The following is a 25,132-nucleotide window of genomic DNA, read 5'->3' as shown; positions in this document are numbered from 1 at the left end:
CACGACCGCAATTGGTACAAAGTAAGTCAAGGGAGAGGTCAGGTCAGAGGTACTGTATTTTTCGAAGTATGACGCACCTTTTCTCCCTCCAAAAAGGGGCTGAAAATCTGGGTGCGTCTTATACACTGAATACAGCATTTTTTTGCCTCCAGACAACCCGCCCCCTTCACCAAGATGGCCGTGCATAGCCTTTAGGAGGCTTTCAAAGTGCTCCTGGGGGCTGGGGAGGGCAGAAATGAGTGGAAAATGGGCCCAGGAGCACTCTAAAAGCCTCCTAAAGGCTGTTCATGTCATTTTTTTTTTAAAAAAAAGATGGGCCCGTTTTTACGAAAAACAGGGTGTTTTTTGCTCGTTTTTGTGCTCCCCACCCCACGGGAGCACCCTACAAGCCTCCTAAAGACTATTCATGCCATTTTTTTTAAAAAAGGACTGTTTTTGCAAAAAAACAGGGCGTTTTTTGCTCGTTTTTGTCCTCCCCATCCCCCAGGAGCACTCCGCAAGCCTCCTAAAGACTATTCATGCCATTTTTTTTTTAAAAAAAAGACTGGGCCGATTTTGTGAAAAATGAGGCGTTTTTTGCTCGTTTCTGCCCTCCCCACCCCCCAGGAGCACTCTACAAGCCTTCTAAAGGCTATTCATGCCCTTTAAAAAAAAACGGGCCCATTTTTGCAAAAAACGAGCCATTTTTGGGAGGTTTGCAGAGTGCAAAAACTTTTTTTTTAAAAAAATTGCCTCTTCAAAATCTTGGTGCGTCTTATACTCCGGTGCGTCTTATACTCTGAAAAATACAGTGGCTTTTAGTGCCGGCACTTGTGTGCCGCCGGCATAAGAAACCAGGAACCAGGTTGTCTCACCAAGAAGGACTCACTCTGGTCTGAAACTCTGGAGGGAAAACCATGGCAGTGCTGAAGGAAGGGAGTCAAAGGCTGAACATGAAGACACCACATCCCCGTTTTCATCTGGATTGTTAACGGTGCGACTGGAATTGGCGTTGGAGGACTGCCAGTTGGCGAAGTGGAACAAACCAAATGTGAAAAAGTTATGATACTTATGGACGTAGTTACTTACCAAGCACACCTAAACTATATTAAAGTAACCAAAATATATTTACAATCCCCAAGGCATGTCACAACTTTTGAGCACCCCTAATGTGGAAAGTTGAAAAATTTGACACAGCCTACATAAAAAGCAAAGGCGAATAACATGTGTCCCAGGATAATGTTGTAGGATGCAATTTGAGTCGGTCACCAGGATCAGAGGTTTTGTCTTCCAACTAAACAGAAGTTAGCAATAGCTTTTAGACTTATATACCACTTCACAGTGCTTTCCAGCTCTCTCTAAGTTTACAGAGTCAGGCTCTTTTCCCCAACAATCTGGGTCCTCATTTGACCCAGCTTGGAAGGATGGAAGGCTGAGTTGACCTTGAGCTAGTCAGTCAGGATCGAACTGCTGGCAGTGGGCAGAGTTAGTCTGCAACATGGCATTCTAACCAGAAGGAAGGAAGGGAGGGAGGGAGGGAGGGAGGGAGGGAAGAAGGAAGGAAGGAAGGAAGGAAGGAAGGAAGGAAGGAAGGAAGGAAGGAAGGAAGGAAGGAAAGAAGGAAAATTGAGTACAGACAACTCATTGCGAAGGAAGGAAGGAAGGAAGGGAGGGAGGGAGGAAGGGAGGGAGGGCACATAGACTTATATACCACTTCACAGTGCTTTCCAGCTCTCTCTAAGCGGTTTACTGAGTCAGATTCTTTCCCCCAACAATCTGGGTCCTCATTTTACCGACCTCGGAAAGATGGAAGGCTGAGTCAACCTTGAGCCTGGTGAGATTCAAACTGCCAAATTGCAGGCAGCCGGCAGTCAGCAGAAGTAGCCTACAGTACTGCACTCTAACCACTATGCCACCATGGCTCATTGGATGTTGTAAGTGTGACCATAAGTTATTTTTTCAGTGCTGTTGTCACTAAACTAACAGTTGTAAGTTTACGACTACCTATATCAGGTGATCTCTAGCACCACGGCTCCCTGAAAATGGGCTCCAGCACGAGTCCAAAAGCTCAGAAGACAAACAAAACCTCCGGTCCCGGTGGCCGACCCAGATTGGATCCTGGCTAAGCAATACACCACTTTTAGGAAAGCAGGCGTGGCCTCCGCAGTTCGGTTTTCAAGGGAACAAATGTAGGTTTGTGTGAAAAGCAAAATGGGGGGAAAAACGGGGGGGCATTGATCAGGAAAAGCCAGAATGCATCATTGTCCTTGAAAGAGTTAAGAAAAAATGGGAGAAGGGAGGAGATAAATCCATATAAGTTTTGCTTCTGGGGAAAATGAGCGATGGAACAGGTGAAGAAATGGCTCAAGGACTGAACTCTCAGTCACTGCCCTCCAAGGACAGCCAAATCATGCCAGAGGTGCCTCTTCTCTTTCCAGGCTTGGCATGCCTGGGCAGTGATGAACTTTGAGGCGGTCCTGCACTACAAGCTCCAGAACCAGGCCCGAGACGAGAAGAAGAAGCTGCGCCACGCCAGCGGGACCAGCATCACCAGCGCCAACACGGAAGGCAGCAACAGCGAAAGCGAGGCCGAGAGCGCTGAGAACAGCCCTGCCCCTTCTCCCGTGCAGAAGAAGGTCACAGAGGTCAGGCTGCTCCCGGGGGAGGAGGGGGTGGGGGTCAGAGAAATCCTCAATTCCCCCTTACTTGGGGGGGGAGACTCATCCCTCCTTCTCTCTTCCCGACAGGACTTATCGAAAACACTACTGTTGTACACCGTGCCGGCAGTTCAGGGCTTCTTCCGATCCATCTCTTTGTCCCGGGGAAACAACCTGCAGGATACGCTCAGGTGCCTTTTGATTTGAAATCTTTAATCATCAATTTTTGGAATGGGGTAACGGGAGGGTAAGCCCAAGGGCAAAGTGCCTCCCCCCCCCCCTCCTCGTGTGCTTACCTAAGGGAGAAAACGGAACTCATGGAATTGTTTTCTCTTTCCCCAGGGTTCTTACGTTGTGGTTTGACTATGGCCACTGGCCAGAAGTCAATGAAGCCTTGGTGGAAGGGGTCAAGGCCATCCAGATCGACACCTGGCTCCAGGTAAGGGTCTGGTTCGAAAGTACGAACCACCTGTCTTACCCTTAAGTGAGTGTTTCTCAACTTGGGTGGACTTCAACTCCCAGAATTCTCCGGCCAGCATTCCCCCTTCCATATGGGCACCTGCTGATATGTGATGTCAGCGAAATATTCTTTCTCCTTCTTGTGTATTTTGGTCATTTCTTTGGCAGGGGCTGTTCTCCAGCGAACAGCCTAGTTCTGACATGGAGCTCTGGATTTTGAGATAGGAAGCTCTGCCTCCTGTGGGGGATAGTAGAATTTGTTGCGTGGCAGCTGCCTAGTTATACAGCTTTAAGAAGGGGTAGAATAATCTCCCCTCTCCTTAACTGTTCGCCACGATGTAAAAAAGATGTGGAGACTCCAGAAAGAGTGCGGAGAAGAGCCACAAAGATGATGAGGGGACTGGAGGCTAAAACATATGAAGAACGGTTGCAGGAATTTAATGGTTTAATGAAAAGGACGGCGAATGACGTGATTGAGGTGGTCCAATATTTGTTTGTTTTGTTTTGTTTTTGTTTTGTTTTTTATTGGATTTATATGCCGCCCTTCTCCCAAAGGACTCAGGGCGGCGTACAACATTAAAAAACACACATCCCGAAAGTTAAAAAGAAATTAGATACATATCCAAAATATAACAAACTGAATTTATAGGGTAATACATTTAAAAAATGAGTTAAAATTAAACAGGCCAGGCCGGTTTGCTGGAAAAGCCAACTTTTTAGGGCGCGTCGGAAGGACCGGAGGTCAGGGATTATGCGAAGCTCCGGGGGCAGCTCATTCCACAGGGAAGGCGCTCCCACAGAGAAGGCTCTCCCCCTGGGGGTCACCAGCCGACACTGTCTGGCCGACGGCACCCTGAGGAGGCCAACTCTGTGGTATCGTACTGGACGGTGGGAGGCTACTGGTGGCAGTAGGTGGTCTCACAGGTACCCTGGGCCTATTTGAAGATCTGCCACAAAGAAGAGGGGGTCAAACTATTCTCCAAAGCACCCGAGGGCAGGACAAGAAGCAATGGGTGTAAACCAATAAAGGAGAGAAGCAACTTAGAACTAAGGAGAAATTTCCTGAAAGTGAGGACAATTTAACAGTAAAACAACTTGCCTCCAGAAATTGTGAATGCTCCAACACTGGACATTTTAAAAATATTAGATATCCATTTGTCTGAAGTGGTGTACGGTTTCCTCCTGCCTAAGGAGGGGGTTGGACTAGAAGACCTCCAAGTTCCCTTCCAACTCTGTTATTCTATATTCTTATTTCTCCTTTTTTTTTTGCTCCCCCGAAAAATCAGGTGATCCCACAGCTGATTGCAAGAATTGACACACCTCGGCCTTTGGTGGGACGGCTCATTTACCAGCTGCTCACTGACATTGGAAGGTACCATCCCCAGGTGAGAAACACAGAGTCTTCACACAGGTACACACCACCTATCAAAACTCCAAACTTTGATGAATTGCTCCTTTTTTCTGGTCCCTCCTGTAGGCTCTGATCTACCCACTGACAGTTGCCTCCAAGTCAACGACAACAGCCCGGCACAATGCTGCTAACAAGATATTGAAAAATATGTGCGAACACAGCAACACGCTCGTCCAGCAAGCCATGATGGTCAGTAATATATATATATGCCGCTTCCCGCCATGTTTTTTCCCCACATGGAAAAACCACAGGAAATGAACTGGTTCATTCTTTTATGCCCTCACCCTGATTTTCGTCGATTTACTGTATTTATTTTCGGAGTATAAGATGCACCGGAGTATAAGACGCACAAAGGTTTTGAAGTGGCAAATTAAAAAGGAAATGTTTTTGCACTCTGCAAGCCTCCCCAAAATGGTCCATTTATCGTGAAAACAGGCCTGTATTTTTTGTTTTTTTTTCAAAAAAAGGGCATGCATAGCCTTTAGAAGGCTTCTAGAGTGTTCCTGGCGACTAGGGGAGGGGGGAAATTGAGCAGAAAACGGCCCATTTTTCGCTCATTTCTGTCCTCCCCAGCCCCCAGGAGCATTCTGGAAGCCTCCTAAAGCCTACGCACCGCCATTTTGGTGAAGGGGGTGAGGTTTCGGGAGGCAAAAAATGCTGAATTCGGGCATTTTTGAGGGGAAAAGGTGCGTCTTATACTCCGAAAAATACGGGATACCATTTCAATTAACTTACATTCCCAGTTCACTCCCAATTACCAGCTTTGCCTTTGTGGAAATGCTGCTCCTTTTTATTTATTTTTATTCAGTTTTACAAACGCTGAGGCTTATTTATTTTTTCGTGCGTGCTTACTTATAGTACGCACAGTTTGAAAGAAATTCGATCAGGGCTCTGCAAGAGTGGATTTTTAAAAAGTTTCGTATTTAAATAAAAACCCAGTTCCTCCACTGAGCTTTCAGTTCCTGGTGCATATGGTTCTGCTTCGGCTTGTTAACTTTTATCATCCTTATTTGGATAATCTCTTCCAAGCTGTTGCCCCTCCTCCGAATTGTAACTACTATATACTGCTTCCCTAAAGTCCACTTAAAGCAAGCTTGGGCAGAGAATGAGATCTTTTCCTAAAATCGGGGGAAACGGCCCGTCTGTTGTAGCTCTCTTGCCTCAATGCCCACTCTCTGCTGTTGCTAAGACAAAAAATGGGAAAGGGAGCTTGTTAAAGGCCCTTTTGTTACAGAATTGTGTAATTGTTTGAATTGTGTAAGAAGCAGCTTTATGCGTCCCCTGAGAAGAATTGTGTGACTCCTTCTAGCAGTCAGTCTGGGTTAGATCTCTGTTCTGACCACGCCTGTGAAGAAGCCAAAACACAGGCTTGGCTGTTTGCCACTGTTTAATTGCAAGATGACAAATCTTTTGGCCGAAGGCCCAGATAACTCAGAAGACAAGAAACAAACCAGATATTCAGCCACGGCTCTAAGACACCGACTTTCTTCACTGCTAATTTCAAACTGTTGTTTCCTGCAAATGTCCCCTCCCAACGCCTCACCTATAAGCTCTCTTGGGAGGGGCCAATCTACAACCACCTGTGCTAATTACCATCTGTGAGCCTGCCTACGGAGCTGCTGCTTCCGTTTCTCAGCCCTTCTCAATCTAGCATCAGGGACAGACTGCCTTTGATCCTCCCCACTGCTCCATGCCTCAGGCGCCTCCTGGTGGCCAACCAGCCCCTCTGGTCCCTGCTCTGAGTCTGAACCCTGCACAGGGTCTTCCACATCATCCAGGGCAGACTCAAATGATCCCTCGCTATCTGAGTCCTGCATCAGCTGAACCGGATCCTGCTGGGCTACAACGGATCTCTAAGGTTGCGGCTATAGCTGCTTCTAGGCAGAAAGTTTGCTCTTGATTGAACTATGCCAGGTTCTACAGACAGTTTTATGGTCTTTTATACATTACATGTTATACGTTACATATCTCTATATATATATATATATATACGTACCATATTTTCAGAGTATAAGACGCACTGGAGAATAAGATGCACCACGGTTTTGAAGAGGCAAATTTTTTAAAAAAGTTTTTGCACTCTGCAGACCTCCCAAAACATCCCATTATTCGCTCATTTCTGCCCTCCCCAGCCCCCAGGAACACTCTGGAAGCCTCCCAAAGGCTATGCATGGCCATTTTGGTGAAGGGGCGGGGTTTCAGGAGGCAAAAAATGCTGTATTCAGTGTATAAGACACACCCAGATTTTCAGCCTCTTTTTTGAAGGAAAAAGTTGGGTCCTATACTCAAAAAAATACGGTAATGCCTTTAACTTATATACAGTTTTTCACTTTCCTACTGTTCCTAGGTACTCTTTGTATTAATGATGTATCTAGTTTCTAGCCAATTGTTTCCTCTCCATCTTTTAATCCCATGGCTAATTTATCCATTTCTGCACAGTCGCGCACCTTTTTTTATTACCGTTGTGTTCGAAGGAATGTTTTCTTGTTTCCAATTCTGAGCAAAAGTAATTCTGGCTACGGTTATTATATGGAGTATGATATATCGGATTTCTTTGCTTAGGTTTCCCTTCACAATCCTTAGTAGAAACAGTTCTGGTTTCATCACTATTTTTTGTCCCGTGATTTCTTCTAACCACTTTTAAATTTTCATCCAATATTTCTTAGCTTTTGGGCAGGTCCACCACATATGGTAGAATGTCCCTTGTTCATATCAAGAGGATATATGTTTTCCCAATTGGTGTAGGCTTGAGACGCCAATCTTCCACTGCCGAGAGGGTGGTTTTTCCTTCAACCTGGCCTTGCTCGACCCAGCAGGATGGGGTGGGGAACATAGAACACGCTTCAGTGAAGAGACTGAGCCTCCCATGCAGTTGAACGCCAGCAAAAAAAAAAAAAAACTTTGCCTTTTAACCTCTCCTGGGGGGCCTTTCCTCTTTTCTGCCACCAGGTGAGCGAAGAGCTGATCCGTGTGGCCATCCTGTGGCACGAGATGTGGCACGAAGGGCTGGAGGAAGCATCTCGCCTCTATTTCGGGGAGAGGAACGTGAAGGGGATGTTCGAAGTGCTCGAGCCGCTGCACGCCATGATGGAGCGTGGGCCTCAGACGCTCAAGGAAACCTCCTTCAATCAGGTAGCAACGAAAGAGAGAAACAAATCACATTGCAGGCTTACCCATAAAAAAGATATAGGAATACTGGCCTAAAGGAGCGGCCTCCGTCTGACATAATGAATTATGCAACAGAGGATTAGGGGACTGGAGGCTAAAACATAAAGAACGGTTGCAGGAACTGGGTGTGTCTAGTTTAATGAAAAGAAGGACTAGGGGAGACATGATAGCAGTCTTCCAATATCTCAGGGGCTGCCCCAAAGAAGAGGCAGTCAAACTATTCTCCAAAGCACCTGAGAGTAGAGCAAGAAGCAATGGGTGGAAACTAATCAAAGAGAGAAGCAATCTAGAATTGAGCAGAAATTTCCTAACAGTTAAGAACAATTAATCAGTGGAACAACTTGCCCCCAGAAGTTGTAATAGAATAGAATAGAATAGAATTCTTTATTGGCCAAGTGTGGTTGGACACATAAGGAATTTGTCTTTGGTGCCTATAACTTCAGTGTACGTAAAAAGGAAAAAAATACATTCATCAATACTCATAAGATACATACCACACTTAGTGATAGTCGTAGGTTATTAAATAAGCAATCAAATCATAGTAGGAAACAAATAAATTCATATAAATCATAGATACAAGCAATATGGTTATAGTTATAAGTGGGAGGAGGTAGGTAATAGGAAGGAAGAGAAGAAGAATAGTAATACAGTCTTAGTAGATAGTTTGACAATTATTTGTTTAGCAGAGTGATGGCATTTGGGAAAAAAACTGTCCTTGTGTCTAATTGTTCTGGTGTGCAGTGTTCTATAGCGTCGTTTTGAGGGTAGGAGTTGAAACAATTTATGTCCAGGATGTGAGGGGTCTGTAGATATTTTCACAGCCCTCTTGACTTGTATAGTATACAGGTCCTCAATGGAAGGCAGGTTGGTAGCCATTGTTTTTTCTGCATTCTGATTATCCGTTGAAGTCCGTGTCTGTCTTGTTGGGCTGCAGAGCCAATCCAGGCAGTTATGGAGGTTCAGAGGAGAGACTCCATCATTCCTCTGTAGAACAGAATCAGCAGCTTTTGGGGGAGTTTGAGATTCCTGAGTTGGCGCAGAAAGAACATTCTTTGCTGTGCTTTTTTGATGACGTTTTTGATGTTAGGTGTCCATTTTAAGTCTTGAGATACAATAGAACCTAGAAACCTGAAGGTCTGATCCACACCATCTGCCTACAAGCCCAGACCAAACTCTTTCCTTTTCCTGCAGGCTTACGGCAGAGATCTGATGGAGGCCCAGGAATGGTGCCGGAAATATATGAAATCAGGAAACGTCAAGGATCTCACCCAGGCTTGGGATCTGTATTATCACGTCTTCCGGCGCATCTCCAAGCAGCTGCCTCAGGTCTGCGGAGAGAGGATCCTCATTTTCCCTTGTGGATTTTTTTCCCCCATCTGTCCTTCAGAACGCCTCCTAACCAGCTTCCTTTGCTTGCTTCCCCTCTTGCCAACAACAGCTGACTTCCTTGGAGCTCCAGTACGTTTCCCCCAAACTCCTGATGTGCCGTGATTTGGAGCTGGCCGTCCCGGGGACGTACGACCCGAATCAGCAGATCATCCGCATTCAGTCCATCGCGCCCTCCCTGCAAGTCATCACCTCCAAGCAGAGGCCGAGGAAGTTGACCTTAATGGGTGAGAAATTGTCTCTGACTAGCAAAGAGGCTTTGGGGACTTCTCGGAGGCCTCCGACTTTGCTTGGCTTCTCTCGGCCACGGCCGAGTTGCCCGATTCCAGATGTATCCATTGCCGGCTCCCTCTTGCAGAACGGCATCCAATTAAAAAGACATCGTGTTCGGAAGAGCAAGCCGATGCAGTGATTCCTTGGGCAGCCGTATCCCATTCACGTACCTCTCAGGATGGAGAACAAATCAAATTTTTGTAGCTGTCCAGTTCGTGAGCAGATCCTTTAAGGAGGCAAATCAGTCGAGCACTAAAATGCATCCAGGCTAAGAAAGGGGAAGTGTAAAATTAATGGGTGTAGTGACAATTGAAGAAGCTCGGGAAGGATCAGCGAATGTTTCAAGATGAATCAAGATCACGTGAAGTGTTAATACCACTTTATAAGGCCTTGGTAAAGCCACACTTGGAATTCTGCATTCAGTTCTGGTCGCCACGATGTAGAAAAGATGCAGAGACTCTAGAAAGAGTGCAGAGAAGAGCAACAAAGATGATTAGGGGACTGGAGACTAAAACATATGAAGAACGGTTGCAGAAACTGGGTATGTTTAGCTTAAGAGAAAGAAGGACTAGGGGAGACATGATAGCAGTCTTCCAATATCTCAGGGGTTGCCACAAAGAAGAGGGAGTCAAACTATTCTCCAAGGCACCTGAGGGTAGAACAAGAAGCAATGGGTGGAAACTAATCAAGGAGAGAAGCAACTTAGAACTGAGGAGAAACTTCCTGACAGTTAGAACAATTAATGAGTGGAACAGAATTTGCCTCCAGAAGTTGTGAATGCCCCAACACTGGAAGTCTTTAAGAAGATGTTGGATAGCCATCTGTCTGAAACGGTATAGGGTTTCCTGCCTAGGCAGGGGGTTGGACTAGAAGACCTCCAAGGTCCCTTCCAACTCTACTATTGTATTGTACTGTATTGTATTGTTTTGGCCTACAGGTTTTTGTTTTATTCTAGTACATTTTGCCTTGTTCAAAATTAACTTAAGGGGCAGTGTGTGCTTATTATTTGACTGTAGGAACTTAACCAATGGCAATAGCGCTGAGACTTATATACCACTTCATAGTGCTTTACAGCCCTCTCTCAAGTGGTTTACAGTGTCCGCCTATTGCCCCTAACAATCTGGATCCTCATTTTATTGACCCCTGAAGGATGAAAGTTTGAGTCAACCTTGAGCCGGTGAGACTCCAATTGCTGGCAGTCAGCACAAGTAGCCTGCAGTACTGCGTCCTAACCACTGTGGCACTAAAGCAACATAATACTACCCCTTCTAATTTGCCTTTCTTGGTTCCATCAGTTTTACACACCTCAAGGGTGTATTTTCTTTTTCCACAGGAAGCAACGGACACGAGTTTGTGTTTCTTCTGAAAGGACACGAGGACCTTCGCCAGGATGAAAGAGTGATGCAGCTCTTCGGCCTTGTGAACACTCTCCTCGCCAACGACCCCACATCCCTCCGTAAAAACCTCAGGTGCCTCACCTGCCTTCATCCCAGCCAGCATAGTTGGCTTGCTAAAAAGATGGGTGAAAGTCAACAACTAATTCTATTTCTAGAAATTAGAAATGCATCAGTCTCAGCCCTAAAAGTAATAAACTACCATATTTTTCGGAGTATAAGACACTCCGAAGTATAAGACGCACCTACATTTTCACCCTCTTTTAGGGGGAAAAGGGTGCGTCTTATACTGCGGAAAATAGGGTAAAACATAAACTAAAATGAAGATAAAGGGCAACAAGTATCAGTCATTGTTTGCGATGACATGAATACAGTTTCATCACCAACCTGTTTGGCTTTAATGCCAGCCTTGACCACCCCAATGCTAGGGTGATAGGCAGAATCCTGCTTATTATTCAAGGGATTAGTTGTGCTTCCTACTTAGGGACATAACTTTGCAGATGGAGCCAATGAAGCAGAAGAATTCCGTTAACTAAAACTGATGGCATGATCCCTGCCAATGTGCCAATCAGAAATTGAATTTCTGAACCAGTAACTTGACCCTGTCCTACTAATGGGAACACATGGAAAGTTTGGGATGGCGTTGGCACCTGTGGAGCAAATGATTAAACGGGAACAATACAGTGGAATATAGAAGCAGAATATAGAAGGGTTATAAGAGAGAGAAGAGACCCTTAGTGGAGTTGCCATAACTTTACTAGATGCTTTTTGTGAATGCTGCAATAGTTAGCAATCCCATTTTAAGAATGAGAGAAGTAGCATGAAGTTGCCAATGCCAGCCGGATCTTTGTGCGAGACCCAATTCGGCCATGATTACAGGCTGCTCCAGATAAGCCGACAGGTTGTGCAAATTCACTAGGACAGTGTGTCCTTCGGCCTCCATGTGTGTCTGTGCGCACATTTTTTGAAATCCCATTTGTCTGCGAGCACAATACAATACAATACAATACAATAGTAGAGTTGGAAGGGACCTTGGAGGTCTTCTAGTCCAACCCCCTGCCTAGGCAGGAAACCCTATACCGTTTCAGACAAATAGCTATCCAACATCTTCTTAAAGACTTCCAGTGTTGGGGCATTCACAACTTCTGGAGGCAAGCTGTTCCACTGATTAATTGTTCTCACTGTCAGGAAATTCCTCCTCAGTTCTAAATTGCTTCTCTCCTTGATTAGTTTCCACCCATTGCTTCTTGTTCTACCCTCAGGTGCTTTGGAGAATAGTTTGACTCCCTCTTCTTTGTGGCAACCTCTGAGATATTGGAATAATGCTATCATGTCTCCCCTAGTCCTTCTTTCTCTTAAGCTAAACATACCCAGTTCCTGCAACCGTTCTTCATATGTTTTAGTCTCCAGTCCCCTAATCATCTTTGTTGCTCTTCTCTGCACTCTTTCTAGAGTCTCCACATCTTTTTTACATCGTGGCGACCAGAACTGAATGCAGTATTCCAAGTGTGGCCTTACCAAGGCATTATAAAGTGGTATTAACACTTCACGTGATCTTGATTCTATCCCTCTGTTGATGCAGCCTAGAACTGGGTTGGCTTTTTTGGCAGCTGCTGCACACTGCTGGCTCATATTTAAATGGTTGTCCACTAGGACTCCAAGATCCCTTTCACAGTTACTACTACTGAGTAAGGTATCACCTATACTGTACCTGTGCATTCCGTTTTTGTTGCCTAAATGTAGAACCTTACTCTTTTCACCATTGAATTTCATTTTATTAGATAGTGCCCAATGTTCAAGTTTGTCAAGATCCTTCTGTATCTTAAGCCTATCTTCTGGAGTGTTGGCTATTCCTGCCTTTTCAACACGGATTCTCCTCCTCCTCCTTTCTCCTCTTCCAGCATCCAGCGCTATGCGGTGATCCCTCTCTCCACCAACTCCGGGCTTATCGGCTGGGTGCCTCACTGTGACACCCTACACGCTCTGATTCGAGACTACCGGGAGAAGAAAAAGATCCTACTCAACATTGAGCATCGCATCATGCTGAGGGTGAGCTCCTGCCCCCTGCTCAATCCCCAGAGTTCTGCAACTCATGTATTCTGTCCCTGAATCTCAGGCTGAGGAGACACGGCTTGATAGCCATACGCAGCTCTCCCAAAGTTGCTTTTTCAGGAGGCAACCGAGCTTTTTGGTTTTTCTATTTCGCTTCTCATCCAGGAAGCTTCTTCAGCTCTGACTGGATGGCAGTGTCAACGCTTAAAGCGTTTCCATGACTGCTATCAACTTGAGAAGGAGGGCGGGGCGGGGAAATGCCATGCATACTTTTGGCCAGAGTAAAAGTCTCATATTTCTGTACTGGGATGTGAATGCGCATGTCCAGAACCCTGCCGTAACGTCCTGTTGGAGAATGTGATTGATGACCTAAGCCAGAGGTGGGGGGGGGGGCACGGGGGTAAAGTTCAGACGCCATTAAGTGGGATTTAGTTGCGGCTACACAGAAGTCCGTGCCAAGATGTTAGTCCTAATAAACAAATGGGGTTTTTTTGAACTTTGTCTCGGGACTCGTAAATTAATTAGGCCAACTCTTGGAAACTTCACAGGCAGGGTATGGAAGGATTTACGCTCCTTGCAGACAGCTGGTCATTTGCATTCTTTTATGGAGAGTCTTTGAGGCCACCTGGAGGGTTTATCTGTGTCCTCAGAGTCACCTGAGTGGTGCAAATCGAAGAGGAGCCTTTTTGGAACTGCTGAAAGGACTGTGTTGTAGACTGGAGATAGAGGATGTCATACCCCCCCCCCCTCCCCTCTGTTGAGAGAGGTCTGTTCTTTCAAACCGGCGGTCCTCTGTGTCCAAAATGTGGACTTGAAAAGAGTGGCTTTTTCTTGGATGAGAAGCGAAACGTCTTCAAAGTAAATCCAGAAAGTCCAGTTGCCTCTTGAAAAAGCACCTTTGGGACAACCTTGGCCTGGAGGACCGAGAATCTCCATAGACATACGCCGTTAGTTTTGCTCTCTGGAGCAGCGGCCACACCCAGTATCAGAATGGTTCCTGCATTTCTTCCCTACCTGTCCAAACTTTTTTTTCTCCTCCCTGAAAAAGGATAACAATGGCTAATGGATGGTTGTTAATCTAATTGTTCTTAGATGGCTCCCGATTATGATCATCTCACTCTGATGCAAAAGGTGGAAGTATTCGAACACGCGGTCAACAATACAGCCGGTGATGACCTGGCCAAGCTTCTGTGGCTGAAGAGCCCCAGTTCAGAGGTACAGCTGAGGCCCATTCCTGTTCCTTCTTCCGAACCCTAAAAATGCCTCTGGTCTTCCCGTCAAGATTGGAACAAAAACTTGGATAAATTGTCACGCGAATAAAACAATCCACTCTGTTTTTACTTCCCATTTTGAAATATCTGTGTTAAGAGCTGAAATAGCCGCTGTTCCACATTCTTTTCTAAAAAGGAAAAGAAAATATGTCCCAAATGGGCCTAAATCACCCACTTTTTTGGTTCGACAGGTGTGGTTTGACCGAAGAACGAATTACACTCGTTCATTAGCTGTGATGTCGATGGTTGGCTACATTTTGGGTCTTGGCGACAGGCAAGTGGAACTAAACCTATTTCCCTAAAGAATAAAAAAGGCATTCACAAGAATACAATTTACCCCGCAAATGTTTTTACTGGGTATAACTAAGGACTTTACTATAGGGGAAACAAAATTGGTTTTGTATATGGTTACAGCAGCTAGGTTGTTGATTGCGCAACATTGGAAAAAAGATTTTTTACCGACAATTGATCAATGGATTCAGAAAGTGGCGGGTTTTGCCGAAATGGCAAAAATCTCAGCTTTCTTAAAAGGTCAGAAGCAAGAGAATTATATACAGGAATGGGCAAAATGGATAGATTACATACAGAATAAATATCAAACTAGGAAGTACTATATAGCCTTTAGGTAAGAATGTCTAGACTGACAGATGATCAGAGTAAATAATATATGGGATGCTTGGAATTTTTAGAGTGGTGTATAGTGGAAGACAGGGGGGTGGGTTTGATTGGGAGGTGGGGGGGGCTAGGGTGGAGGGTGGGGAAATATATATGCATAATTAATCTATAAGATGGGATTAATGAGATATTGTTACTTTAAGAGAAATTTATATTATGATCTATATATGTTTAATTAATTTAGAAGATGGGGTTAATGGGCTATTGTTACTTTAAGAGAAACTTATATTATGATTGTTGGGTAAAAAATAAAAATAAAAAAGGCATTCACAATCCCTGCTCTGTTCACAAGACATCACCGAATAATAAATCATAATTAATAACAGTGATGCAAGTCATTTTGCTGGATTGTATGCAGTGCCCATAGATCAATACGAACTAAAGTTTGGGAAGAAAAAGGTGTCAAGAGTTAATCCCTTACCACTCAGCTATGGACACAAGAAGAAAAATGAGATACACAAGAGAGAGACAAACGCCCTGTAATGACCACCTATATATAGATGGTAAATGACTTGCGTGGACCCCACCAGAGTCTTAAATAGGCTATACCATCATCCTCATTGCATCAGCTTACAGATTACAGTTTACAATCTTACATCAGCTAGCAGCTATTAAATTCTCAGTACCTGACAAAGGGAATCAAAGAACTGAGCCGAGCAGAATTGTGCTTTATTTAATCGTTTGGGGTGTGTGTGTGGGGGGGGGGGGGGGGGTTAGATATAGGATGTGACATTCTGAGTTCCTGCCACAAATTGTTCAGTAAACAGTGTGGTTCTTTCAAACAGGCATCCCTCCAACCTTATGCTGGACCGGCTGAGTGGCAAAATCCTGCACATCGACTTCGGAGATTGCTTTGAGGTAAGCTGGTGAGATTTGCCTTTTAGAAAACGAAGCACTCAGTTAAAGTAAGTTAAGGGGGGGAAAAAATATCACTCCTTATTTCGTATCCACTTAGGGCTGAAGTGACAAGACACACAGACCCAATTTCTCTCTTTTAATGTTAACTTAAATATGGGCAATTCAGGGTTTTCTGCTGTGGGAAAGTATGAGTTGAACCCAAAGAGGGATGAAGATCAGGAAAGACATTGAATAGAAGATAAGGCAGAACAGAACAGAAGAACGGAGTTGGGAGGGACCTTGGAGGTCTTCTAGTCCAACCCCCTACTTAGGCAGGAAACCCTACACCCCTTCAGACAAATGGCTATCCAACATCTTCTTAAAGACTTCCAGTGTTGGGGCATTCACAACTTCTGGAGGCAAGTCATTCCACTGATTAATTGTTCTAACTGTCAGGAAGTTTCTCCTTAGTTCTAGGTTGCTTCTCTCCTGGATTAGTTTCCACCCATTGCTTCTTGTTCTACCCTCAGGTGCCTTGGAGAATAGTTTGACTCCCTCTTCTTTGTGGCAACCCCTGAGATATTGGAAGACTGCTATCATGTCTCCCCTAGTCCTTCTTTTCATTGAACTAGACCAGCGATGGCGAACCTTTTTTGGCTCGCGTGTCACAAGTGAGGGGAGCGCAGGGGGGTCGTGTGCGGGCATGCCGCACCCATAATGCAACGTGCGACCCCCTAGTACGCATGCGCGCATAACGCGTGACCGCCCCCCATTTTTACATGCTTTTTTCGCCCTCCCCAGGGTCCAGTGGCTTTAAAGGAGCCTGGGGAGGGCGAAAAGAGCCTCCCCCGCCCTCCGGAGGACCTCACTTCCGGTTTGCTCGGAGGGTGGTTTTAAGCATTCTGAAGGCTTCAGGGAAGCCTCCGGACAGTCCCTGAAGCCTCCGGAGGGCATCCGGGGGGGCGGGGGAGGCTCTTTTCGCCCTCCCCAGGCTCCTTTAAAGCCTCTGGAGCCTGGGGAGCTCGAAAAATGGTTTTTAAAAAGGGTGAACTCAGCTGGCCAGCGCGTGCATGTGCACTGGCCAGCTAACAGGGCAGCACCTCGCGTGCCCTGACCAATGGCTCTACGTGCCACTTGTGGCACGCGTGCCATAGGTTCGCCATCACGGAACTAGACTTACCCAATTCCACCAACTGTTCTGCCATCATTTTGCTCCCTACTACCATGGTCCTGAAATCAGTTTGGCCAACTTAAATGAAAACCTCAGCAACCCGAACCACAGTCCTTCCAGGCTTCGATACCTTTCAGCCCTCACTGTTCCTTCCTTTGAAGCCTTTCTTTGCCTGGATTTTAGGTGGCGATGACCCGAGAGAAATTCCCCGAGAAGATCCCTTTCAGGCTAACCCGGATGTTGACCAACGCCATGGAGGTAAGGGGGCTGAATGCGGCCCGCAGAGTGCTTAGATCTGGTTCATGGGGCCAGCCTGAAAAGAGCAAAGGACCGGCCCGTGATGCCTCTGCCTGTGAAAACGGAGCTCGGGAGGGTCGCGGGCCCAAGAAGCTTCTTCAGATCCCAAGTTTCCGTTTCTTGGATGAGAAGCGAAACGTCTTCAAAGAAAAACCCGAAGGTCCAGTTGCCTCTTGAAAAAAGCACCTTTGGGACAATCGTGACCGTGTCTCAACTGACATTGCCCCCCCCCACCTTTTCCTTCCCCCCCCCTAGGTCACAGGCTTAGATGGAAACTACCGAATCACCTGCCATACCGTGATGGAAGTCTTACGAGAGCACAAAGACAGCGTCATGGCCGTATTAGAAGCCTTCGTATACGACCCCTTGCTCAACTGGAGGCTGATGGACAGTAGGTTGGCCGGAAATGAATAGACAGTGGCTGGGGGACCCAACATACCTGAACCACCTCTCTCTCTCCCAGGCGGTACCCCCAAAATCAGCTTAGAATACAGATTAGTCTAAAAATAAGAGTCTGACTACAAGTTACCTGACTCACCCATTTTTTAAAATAGCATATGCACCAAAGATATTGTGTGTCTAATCATAATTGGACAATAAAGAATTCTAGTCTAGTCTTTTCCATTCCATTCCATTGTATTCCATTCTACTATTCTGTACTCCTATTCTATTCTATTTCATTCCATTCTATTCTGTATTCTATTCTATTCTGTATTCCATTCCGTTCCATTCTATTCTCTATTCTATTCTCTATTCTATTCTCTATTCTATTCTATTCTATTCTGTATTCTATTCTATTCTATTCTGTATTCCATTCCGTTCCATTCTATTCTCTATTCTATTCTGTATTCTATTCCATTCCGTTCTATTTTGTATTCTATTCTATTCTGTATTCTATTCCATTCCGTTCTATTTTGTATTCTATTCTATTCCATTCCATTCTATTCTTTATTCTATTCTATTCTGTATTCTATTCTATTCTATTCTGTATTCTATTCTATTCTATTCTATTCTGTATTCTGTTCTATATTCTATTCCATGCCATTCTGTATTCTGTTCTATTCTGTATTCTATTCTATTCCATTCCGTTCCATTTTATTCTCTATTCTATTTTATTCTCTATTCTATTCTGTATTCTATTCCATTCCATTCTATTCTTTATTCTATTCTATTCTGTATTCTATTCTATTCCATTCCGTTCCATTTTATTCTCTATTCTATTCTCTATTCTATTCTATTCTATTCTATTCTCTATTCTATTCGCTATTCCATTCCATTCTATTCTATTCTCTATTCTATTCTATTCCATTCCATTCTCTATTCTGTTCTCTTCTCTTCTGTATTCTATTCTATTCTATTTTGTAGTCTATTCTATTCTAGTTTTTATGAGTTGCAGCTCCCTACGTCAGGTGCCAGTCTGAGCCGTAGCTTAGGAAACCTTCTGCTTTCTATTAATTCTGTCCATTGGGAAAGGGTGTTACCCGATACCTGATTTTGGCTAGCCTAGAACTAACATGGCCCACCTCTTTAACAATCCCTGTCCACGTAAAGAAACAGACCATTTAGGTGGTTGTTTAATGACAGGTAGTCCTCAACTTACGCCCGCAATTGAGCCCAAGTTTGATGTTGCTAGGCGGGAAATTCATTAAGCGAGTTTTGCCCAGTTTTTTACCACCTTTCTTGCCCCCGTCGTTAAGTGAATCACGGCAGTTGTCAAATTAGTCACACAGTTGTTAAGGGAATCTGGTTTCCCCCCCCTTGACTTTACTTGCCAAAGGGGATAACACGATCCCGGGAACGCTGCGACCGTCATAAACGCGTGTCAGTTGTCAAGCACCCGAATGTAAATCATGTGACCGTACGGGTCACAAGCGTGAAAACTGTCACAGGTCACTGTTTTCAGTTTTGTCGTAACTTTGGACTGTCACTAAGTGAACTGTGAATAAGTCGAGGATTACCTGTGCGGGGGTTAAAAGAAACAAAAGCTTCTTAGGATTCCGTAAGGGCTCCTCTCCAGAACTAGTTGGCTCTTACAATAAGAGATATCGCTTGTAACATGCTCTTGTCGGGGGGGGGGGAGGCTGGGCCGTGGGGGGAAAGGAACCTGGAATGACCCCCCCCTTTCTTTCTTTGCAGCAAACACCAAAGGTAATAAGCGATCTCGGACCCGGACAGATTCGTACTCTGCTGGCCAGTCAGTCGGTGAGCAGGGACCAAGGCGTCCTCTGTTTTTCTCTACGTTGTGTTGAATGGCGCCATATTTGAGTTCCCTCCCCTTTCTCTAATTTGGCTTAAGGCGCTCGAGAGGGAAGCACCAAGATTATTTCTTTGCAAAGCTGTTCTTTTGACCCCTTGACCTTTTCCCCCTCTGTTGAAGGGGAAGGGAAGGGCAGCCCTCGGAGAGTCCCACGGAGGCTTTCTCAATTGCGTCTGAGCAAGGGGTTAGATCACATCGCATTATGCCCTAAATTCCCCCTGTCTTTTACCATCTTGGAACACAGAGTCTAATACCTAAATTAATTCTCTCTCTCTTCCAAGCAGCCTATCCCGCTTTGCCTGCTTGAATCCGTCTCAATGTAACAGAAGGAAAGTCAGGAGCAGAATATTTTGTCTTTATCTAACCGTTTTCCTCCTTTTTAAAGAAATGTTGGACAGCGTGGAGCTAGGTGAAACAGCTCACAAGAAAGCTGGAACAACGGTGCCTGAATCTATCCATTCCTTCAGTAAGTTAGAGGGCCTATTTTTTTTCCCCGTTCGGGCTCCATTTTTTTAAAAAAAAATAGCTTCACGTCTCCAAAATTGCTGTTCCGCTTCAAAATGTACAACATAAAACAAGTGATTAATAATAAGATGAGTGGTCACATTCGCGAGGGGTTCGATTACCCCTTTATAAAGTTGTTCTGCATTAAGGGCCATCACAACATTTCATGGTGGCAGGTTCCCCATTCCATCTTTCCTAGAAAATGATCTTATTCTGTCCTCAATTTACTTTTGCAGTTCCTTTGAGTAAACTCAAAGGAGTTCTTTTATTCTTATAAGAAGAATAAAACTAAGATCGTGGCATCCGGTTCTCCCTGGCAAAAGATGAGGAAGAAATGGAGGTAGTGACAGATTTCATTTTCCTGGGCTCCAAGACCACTGCAGATGGGGACTGCAAGCCAAGAAATTAAAAGAGGCTTGCTCCTGGGGAGGAAAGCGATGGCAAATCTAGACAGCATCCTAAAAAGCAGAGACATCACCCTGCCAACACAAGGGCGTCTAGTCAAGGCGATGGTTTTCCCAGTTGCAATGGATGGCTGTGAAGGTTGGACCCTAAGGAAGGCTGAGCGCCAAAGAATGGAGGCCTTTGAACTCTGGTGCTGGAGAAGAAGACTCCTGTGAGTCCCCTGGACTGCAAGGCCATCCAACCGGTCAGTCCTAGAGGAGATCAACCCGGGCTGCTCTTTAGAAGGTCCTAAATCCTGAAGAGGAAACTCAGATACTTTGGCCACCTGATGAGAAGGAAGAAGGACTCCCTGGAGAAGAGCCTCATGCTGGGAACGATGGAGGGCAAAAGAAGAAGTGGATGACAGAGAAGGAGGTGGCCGGATGGAGTCACGGAAGCAGTCGGCTTGAGCTTCAATGGACTCCAGAGGATGGTAGAGGGCAGGAAGCCCTAGAGGAGTATTGTCCATGGGGTCGCAATGGGTCGGACATGACTTTGCAACTAACGAGGAGGAGGAGAAGAAGAAGAAACCATGTTGTTTGGCTTACAATTCAAAAGCCTCAAGGACCCCCCCGTCTTGCCTTTCAAAGAACATTCTCTGGTTCCTCTTTGCTTTGTTAATATACAAGGTTGGGGGGTGTTCAGAACTGGACCAATGAGCCTGTTATGGATAGGATCATCTCCCCCTTTAATCAGCATCCAGAAAACTGACTTTTAAGGATTCTACCCATGACGCAAATAAATAACTGCAGATGGATAGCTCGGAATCTTCAAATTTAACTGTGGCTCACCTTTCCCCCCCCCCCTCTTCCCCCCCCCCTATCTTTTAGTTGGGGATGGCCTTGTGAAACCAGAAGCCCTAAATAAGAAAGCCATTCAGATCATCAACAGAGTCCGGGATAAACTCACAGGTGAGTAACGAACCTGTGCATCACTTGGACAGGACTCTTCTCACAAACAATTTGCAAGTTTTAGCTATCGTCCAGGAGGAGGATAGTGAAAAATGGGGGGGGGGGTGGGGAGGAGAGAAGCCAGAAATAGGTGCACTTAGATCAGCGATGGCGAACCTTTTTTGGCTCGCGTGCCACAAGTGGGGGGAGTGCAGGGGGGTCGTGTGCGGGTGTGCCGCACCCATAATGCAACGCGCGACACCCCCCCCCCCCCCAGTGTGCATGCATGCACAACGCGTGAAGCCTTCGGAATGCTTAAAACGACCCTTCGAGCAAACCGGAAGTGACTTCCGGTTTGTGCCTCTGGAGCCTGGGGAGGGCGAAAAATGGCTTTTAAAAAGGAGAACTAAGCTGGCCAGTGCACGCATGCACGCTGGCCAGCTGACAGGGCAGCGCCTCGCGTGATACAGGTGGCACGCGTGCCATAGGTTCGCCATCACTGACTTAGATGATGATGTAAAGATCAGAAGAGAAAATGAGGGAGTCAGTCAGTTAAGACTTGATGGCAAAGGTTGAATTCTAAGCGCTCACATCCATCAAGCGCGAAAACTCCTTATCCAGAAGAGGAAGAAAACTGTTATGGCCCGCCAGTGGAGCTGGCAGCAGATTCAGACAGTGAGGAGGTTGGGGAGGAACCTGGGCCAGTCCTGGAGTCTGGGGAAGGCTCTGTCTCAGAGGCAGAGACGGGGCCAGGGCCGTCTGACAGTTATCAGCTGCCTTCAGAGTCAGACATCAGTGAGGCAGAAGAACAGCTGGAGCCTGTTCCCAGTGTGCGCATGCACAGAGTTGCCAGACGAAGGGAATAGCTAAAGGACAGGGGTCGACTTGGGAGGAAGGACACAGGTGGGCGATGAATGGCCCCTCCCAGAGGAAATAAAAGAGGAGCGAAAGGGGAGTGGAGTTTGCAGGAGACCATTAGTCCGCTTCATTGGTTCCTGACTCTCCGAGACTCCTGGCCAAGTTCTGCAGAGATCGGCCTGGCAGCTCTCCAAGCCAGATAAGGTCTGTGACCATAAATCCTCCCTCGAAAGACTTTGCTGGAGGCGAAGGAGCAGAATTCACCGTCAGTTAATAAAAGGGGGTTTTGTTGGGACCAGGAGTTGGCTCCCTGCTCTTGTTCTAGATCAGAACAGAAAAACCTCGATGGAATAGTTCTACTGGTTAGTCTTTGCGGTGATTACACTGCCTGTCTTGCTGAGAAAGGCCCATGTTCCCTAACCCCCCTCTCGTTCTTCCCTTGCCAAGGACGAGACTTCTCCCACGACGAAACCCTGGATGTGCCCACCCAGGTGGAGCTGCTCATTAAGCAGGCCACTTCCCACGAGAACCTTTGCCAGTGCTACATCGGATGGTGAGTGTGTGTGTGTGGGGGGGGGGACTTTTCAGCCCAGCCCGGGAAAGGGCCTGGGGCTGGACCATGGAAGAGAATCAAATTGGCCACTGTTATGGATAGTCTAACATCTCGGGCTCAAGCAGGGGGTTGGACTAGAAGACCTCCAAGGTCCCTTCCAACCCCGTTACTCCGTTTGCAAGTAGTCCTCGGCTTACGATCACAACGTAAGCCCAACATTTCTGTGGTTAAAGCGAGACATTCGTTCAGTGAGCTTTGAACTCGTTTTACGCCTCCTCTTTCTTGCCTCCGTCGTTAAAGCGAATCGCTACAGCGGATAAGTTGGTAGCCCCGGTTGTTGAGCGAATCTGGCTTCCCCCTTGGCTTTTGCTCGTCAGTGGGTCGAAAAAGAGATTGGCGCCTCTCATTTGAGAGGAAGCTTCTAGTTAGTCGGCCTGGCTGCGGAAGGCTTGATCCGGAATACGAGTCCCTGTTCAAGCCATCTCTCTCTCTCTCATTGTCACAACGAATCAGACGGCTCATGACCTGTGACCCAAGGGACGATACTTTACTTCTTTTTCACTGTTGAAGATCCAAAAGCATTTTGAGTGCCAAAAAACTCTTGGAATTTAAAAAAAGTTCTTTTCCTCCTCTCGTTTAGCCGCCTAAGCCTTCTTCCCTTCCCTCCCTCCCTCCTTCCTTTCCTTTCTCTCTCTGTCTTTCCTTCCTTCCTTCCTTCCTTCATGTCTGCATCTCTCCTGTCCAAGCTTCATGAGCTGACAGTGGGAAGATTGATCCTTCCCTTTCCCTTCCCGCATCTACCTTCCTTCTTCCCTCCCTCCTCTTCCTTTCCTCCATTTATTTTTCCTTCCCTTCCTTCATCTTCCTTTTCTCCATTTATCTTTCCTTTCCCTCACCATCCTTCCTTCCTTCTTCCCTTCCTCACCTTCCGTTTCTCCATTTATTTTTCCTTCCCTTCCTTCACCTTCCTTTTCTCCATTTATCTTTCCTTTCCCTCACCATCCTTCCTTCCTTCTTCCCTTCCTCACCTTCCTTTTGTCCACTTATTTTTCCTTCCCTTCCTTCACCTTCCTTTTCTCCATTTATCTTTCCTTTCCCTCACCATCCTTCCTTCCTTCTTCCCTTCCTCACCTTCCGTTTCTCCATTTATTTTTCCTTCCCTTCCTTCACCTTCCTTTTCTCCATTTATCTTTCCTTTCCTTTCCCTCACCATCCTTCCTTCCTTCTTCCCTTCCTCACCTTCCTTTTCTCCACTTATTTTTCCTTCCCTTCCCTCATCTTTCTTTTCTCCGTTTATTTTTCCTCCCCTTTCTTCCCCTTCCTTCTTCCCTCCCTCCCCTTCCTTTTCTCCATTTATCTTTCCTTTCCTTTCCCTTCCTTTCCCTCACCATCCATCCTTCCTTCTTCCCTCTCATCTTCCTTTTCTCCATTTATCTTTCCTTTCCCTTCCTTTCCCTCACCATCCATCCTTCCTTCTTCCCTCCCCCATCTTCCTTTTCTCCATTTATCTTTCCTTTCCACTTTTCTCCTTTCCTTTCCTTTTCCCCCCACTTTTCCCATATCTTCCTCACAAATCCCCAGGGAAAGCTCAGTCGGACTTCAAAAGCAAAGCTGTCCCAGTTGTATAGGAATTCCCCGCCAGGTTGTTTGACTGCTTGATGATTGCTTTCTTCTCCTCCAGGTGCCCTTTCTGGTAACTGAAAGGCTGTGTCCAACCCTCTTCCTGGCTCCCTCTCTAGCCTCTGGTATCCCCACGGGACTCTTTCCCAGAAGCGATGGGGAGTAAAGATGGACTCCGGCTTGAGGGTGGAGGGAAAACAGTTTTTCTCAAAGTTTGGGAGTTGAGGAGGAGGAAGAAAAAAAAGGAAGGCTTCTTTTACAAGACACAACCTCCAAGACACAGCTGGGTAATGTAGTCCAGCCATTTCTGGGGCCTCCGGATCACCTTGTCTCAGGTGTGGGGAAGCGAAGAATGCCTACGAACCAGCCCTTAGTTCACCCGACCGGCCAATAGCTAGGCCAGCCAGGCTGCAGTTGAAGTTTGTGAAGCCACAATTGCAGCATGTTTTTAAAGAATGCATGGAATGGCAATTGTTGTAGCAGCAATGAGCTGGCACGAATGGGGGGGCCTTGCAGAAGATTTTATTATCCAGGCTCTTGTCATAACAGCCCAGAAAATGAAAGGAACAATACTTTAACATTGAATGTTAACAACTGTTTGCAGAGACGGTAGAAGAAAATAGATCCTTTCGGAAGGAAAAGAGAATTCAACCTCTGGTAGAATATCCACCTATTTTCCCACTATTTTGGCTTGTGTTCTTACCCTTTGTGCATTTGGAGGGAGAGCAAAAAGTAATTGTCATTGAAAAGCTTTGGAGGGCGGTGGTTTTCCCAAATATTGCAAGCAAACGGCACAAACGGTTTGTGTGTTTCGATGCCTTGTGGTAGCCTAATTATGATTATTTTTCGTGCCCAATAAAGTCCATCCTGTCGTAACGGTCTGGATACTGGACGTGCTTTCTTTTAAAAATGCTCTTATTTTCAGAGGGAACGAGAAGGAGACAACCTCCTCCGGGCCACTTCACCCTGTAACTTC

At 45.9% G+C, this 25,132-nt stretch overlaps 1 protein-coding gene across 1 annotated transcript in view; it reads left to right on the top strand.

The window, feature by feature from the left end:
* MTOR (mechanistic target of rapamycin kinase) overlaps window positions 1-25,032 on the top strand; it is a 101,905-nt gene extending 76,873 nt beyond the window's left edge. Inside the window, exons 39-59 of the mRNA XM_081955490.1 lie at window positions 1-21; window positions 2,418-2,624; window positions 2,727-2,827; window positions 2,979-3,075; window positions 4,382-4,480; window positions 4,573-4,695; window positions 7,456-7,638; window positions 8,866-9,000; window positions 9,113-9,287; window positions 10,667-10,802; window positions 12,629-12,776; window positions 13,872-13,994; window positions 14,242-14,324; window positions 15,511-15,583; window positions 16,917-16,991; window positions 17,286-17,421; window positions 19,167-19,232; window positions 19,673-19,753; window positions 21,066-21,146; window positions 22,431-22,536; window positions 24,218-25,032. The exon at window positions 1-21 is cut by the window's left edge and continues 97 nt beyond it. Of these exons, the coding sequence (XP_081811616.1) occupies window positions 1-21; window positions 2,418-2,624; window positions 2,727-2,827; window positions 2,979-3,075; window positions 4,382-4,480; window positions 4,573-4,695; window positions 7,456-7,638; window positions 8,866-9,000; window positions 9,113-9,287; window positions 10,667-10,802; window positions 12,629-12,776; window positions 13,872-13,994; window positions 14,242-14,324; window positions 15,511-15,583; window positions 16,917-16,991; window positions 17,286-17,421; window positions 19,167-19,232; window positions 19,673-19,753; window positions 21,066-21,146; window positions 22,431-22,536; window positions 24,218-24,233 (2,265 nt within the window). The 3' untranslated portion in view covers window positions 24,234-25,032. The remainder of the gene's footprint in view (window positions 22-2,417; window positions 2,625-2,726; window positions 2,828-2,978; window positions 3,076-4,381; window positions 4,481-4,572; window positions 4,696-7,455; window positions 7,639-8,865; window positions 9,001-9,112; window positions 9,288-10,666; window positions 10,803-12,628; window positions 12,777-13,871; window positions 13,995-14,241; window positions 14,325-15,510; window positions 15,584-16,916; window positions 16,992-17,285; window positions 17,422-19,166; window positions 19,233-19,672; window positions 19,754-21,065; window positions 21,147-22,430; window positions 22,537-24,217) is intronic.
* Window positions 25,033-25,132: the final 100 nt, after the last annotated feature.

The sequence above is a fragment of the Natrix helvetica genome (assembly GCF_964273705.1).
Source record: "Natrix helvetica genome assembly, chromosome: 5".
In the NCBI taxonomy this organism is placed as follows: domain Eukaryota; kingdom Metazoa; phylum Chordata; class Lepidosauria; order Squamata; family Natricidae; genus Natrix; species Natrix helvetica.
The sequence above is the reverse complement of the archived record's forward strand: the minus strand, read 5'-3'. Positions and strand labels throughout refer to the sequence as shown.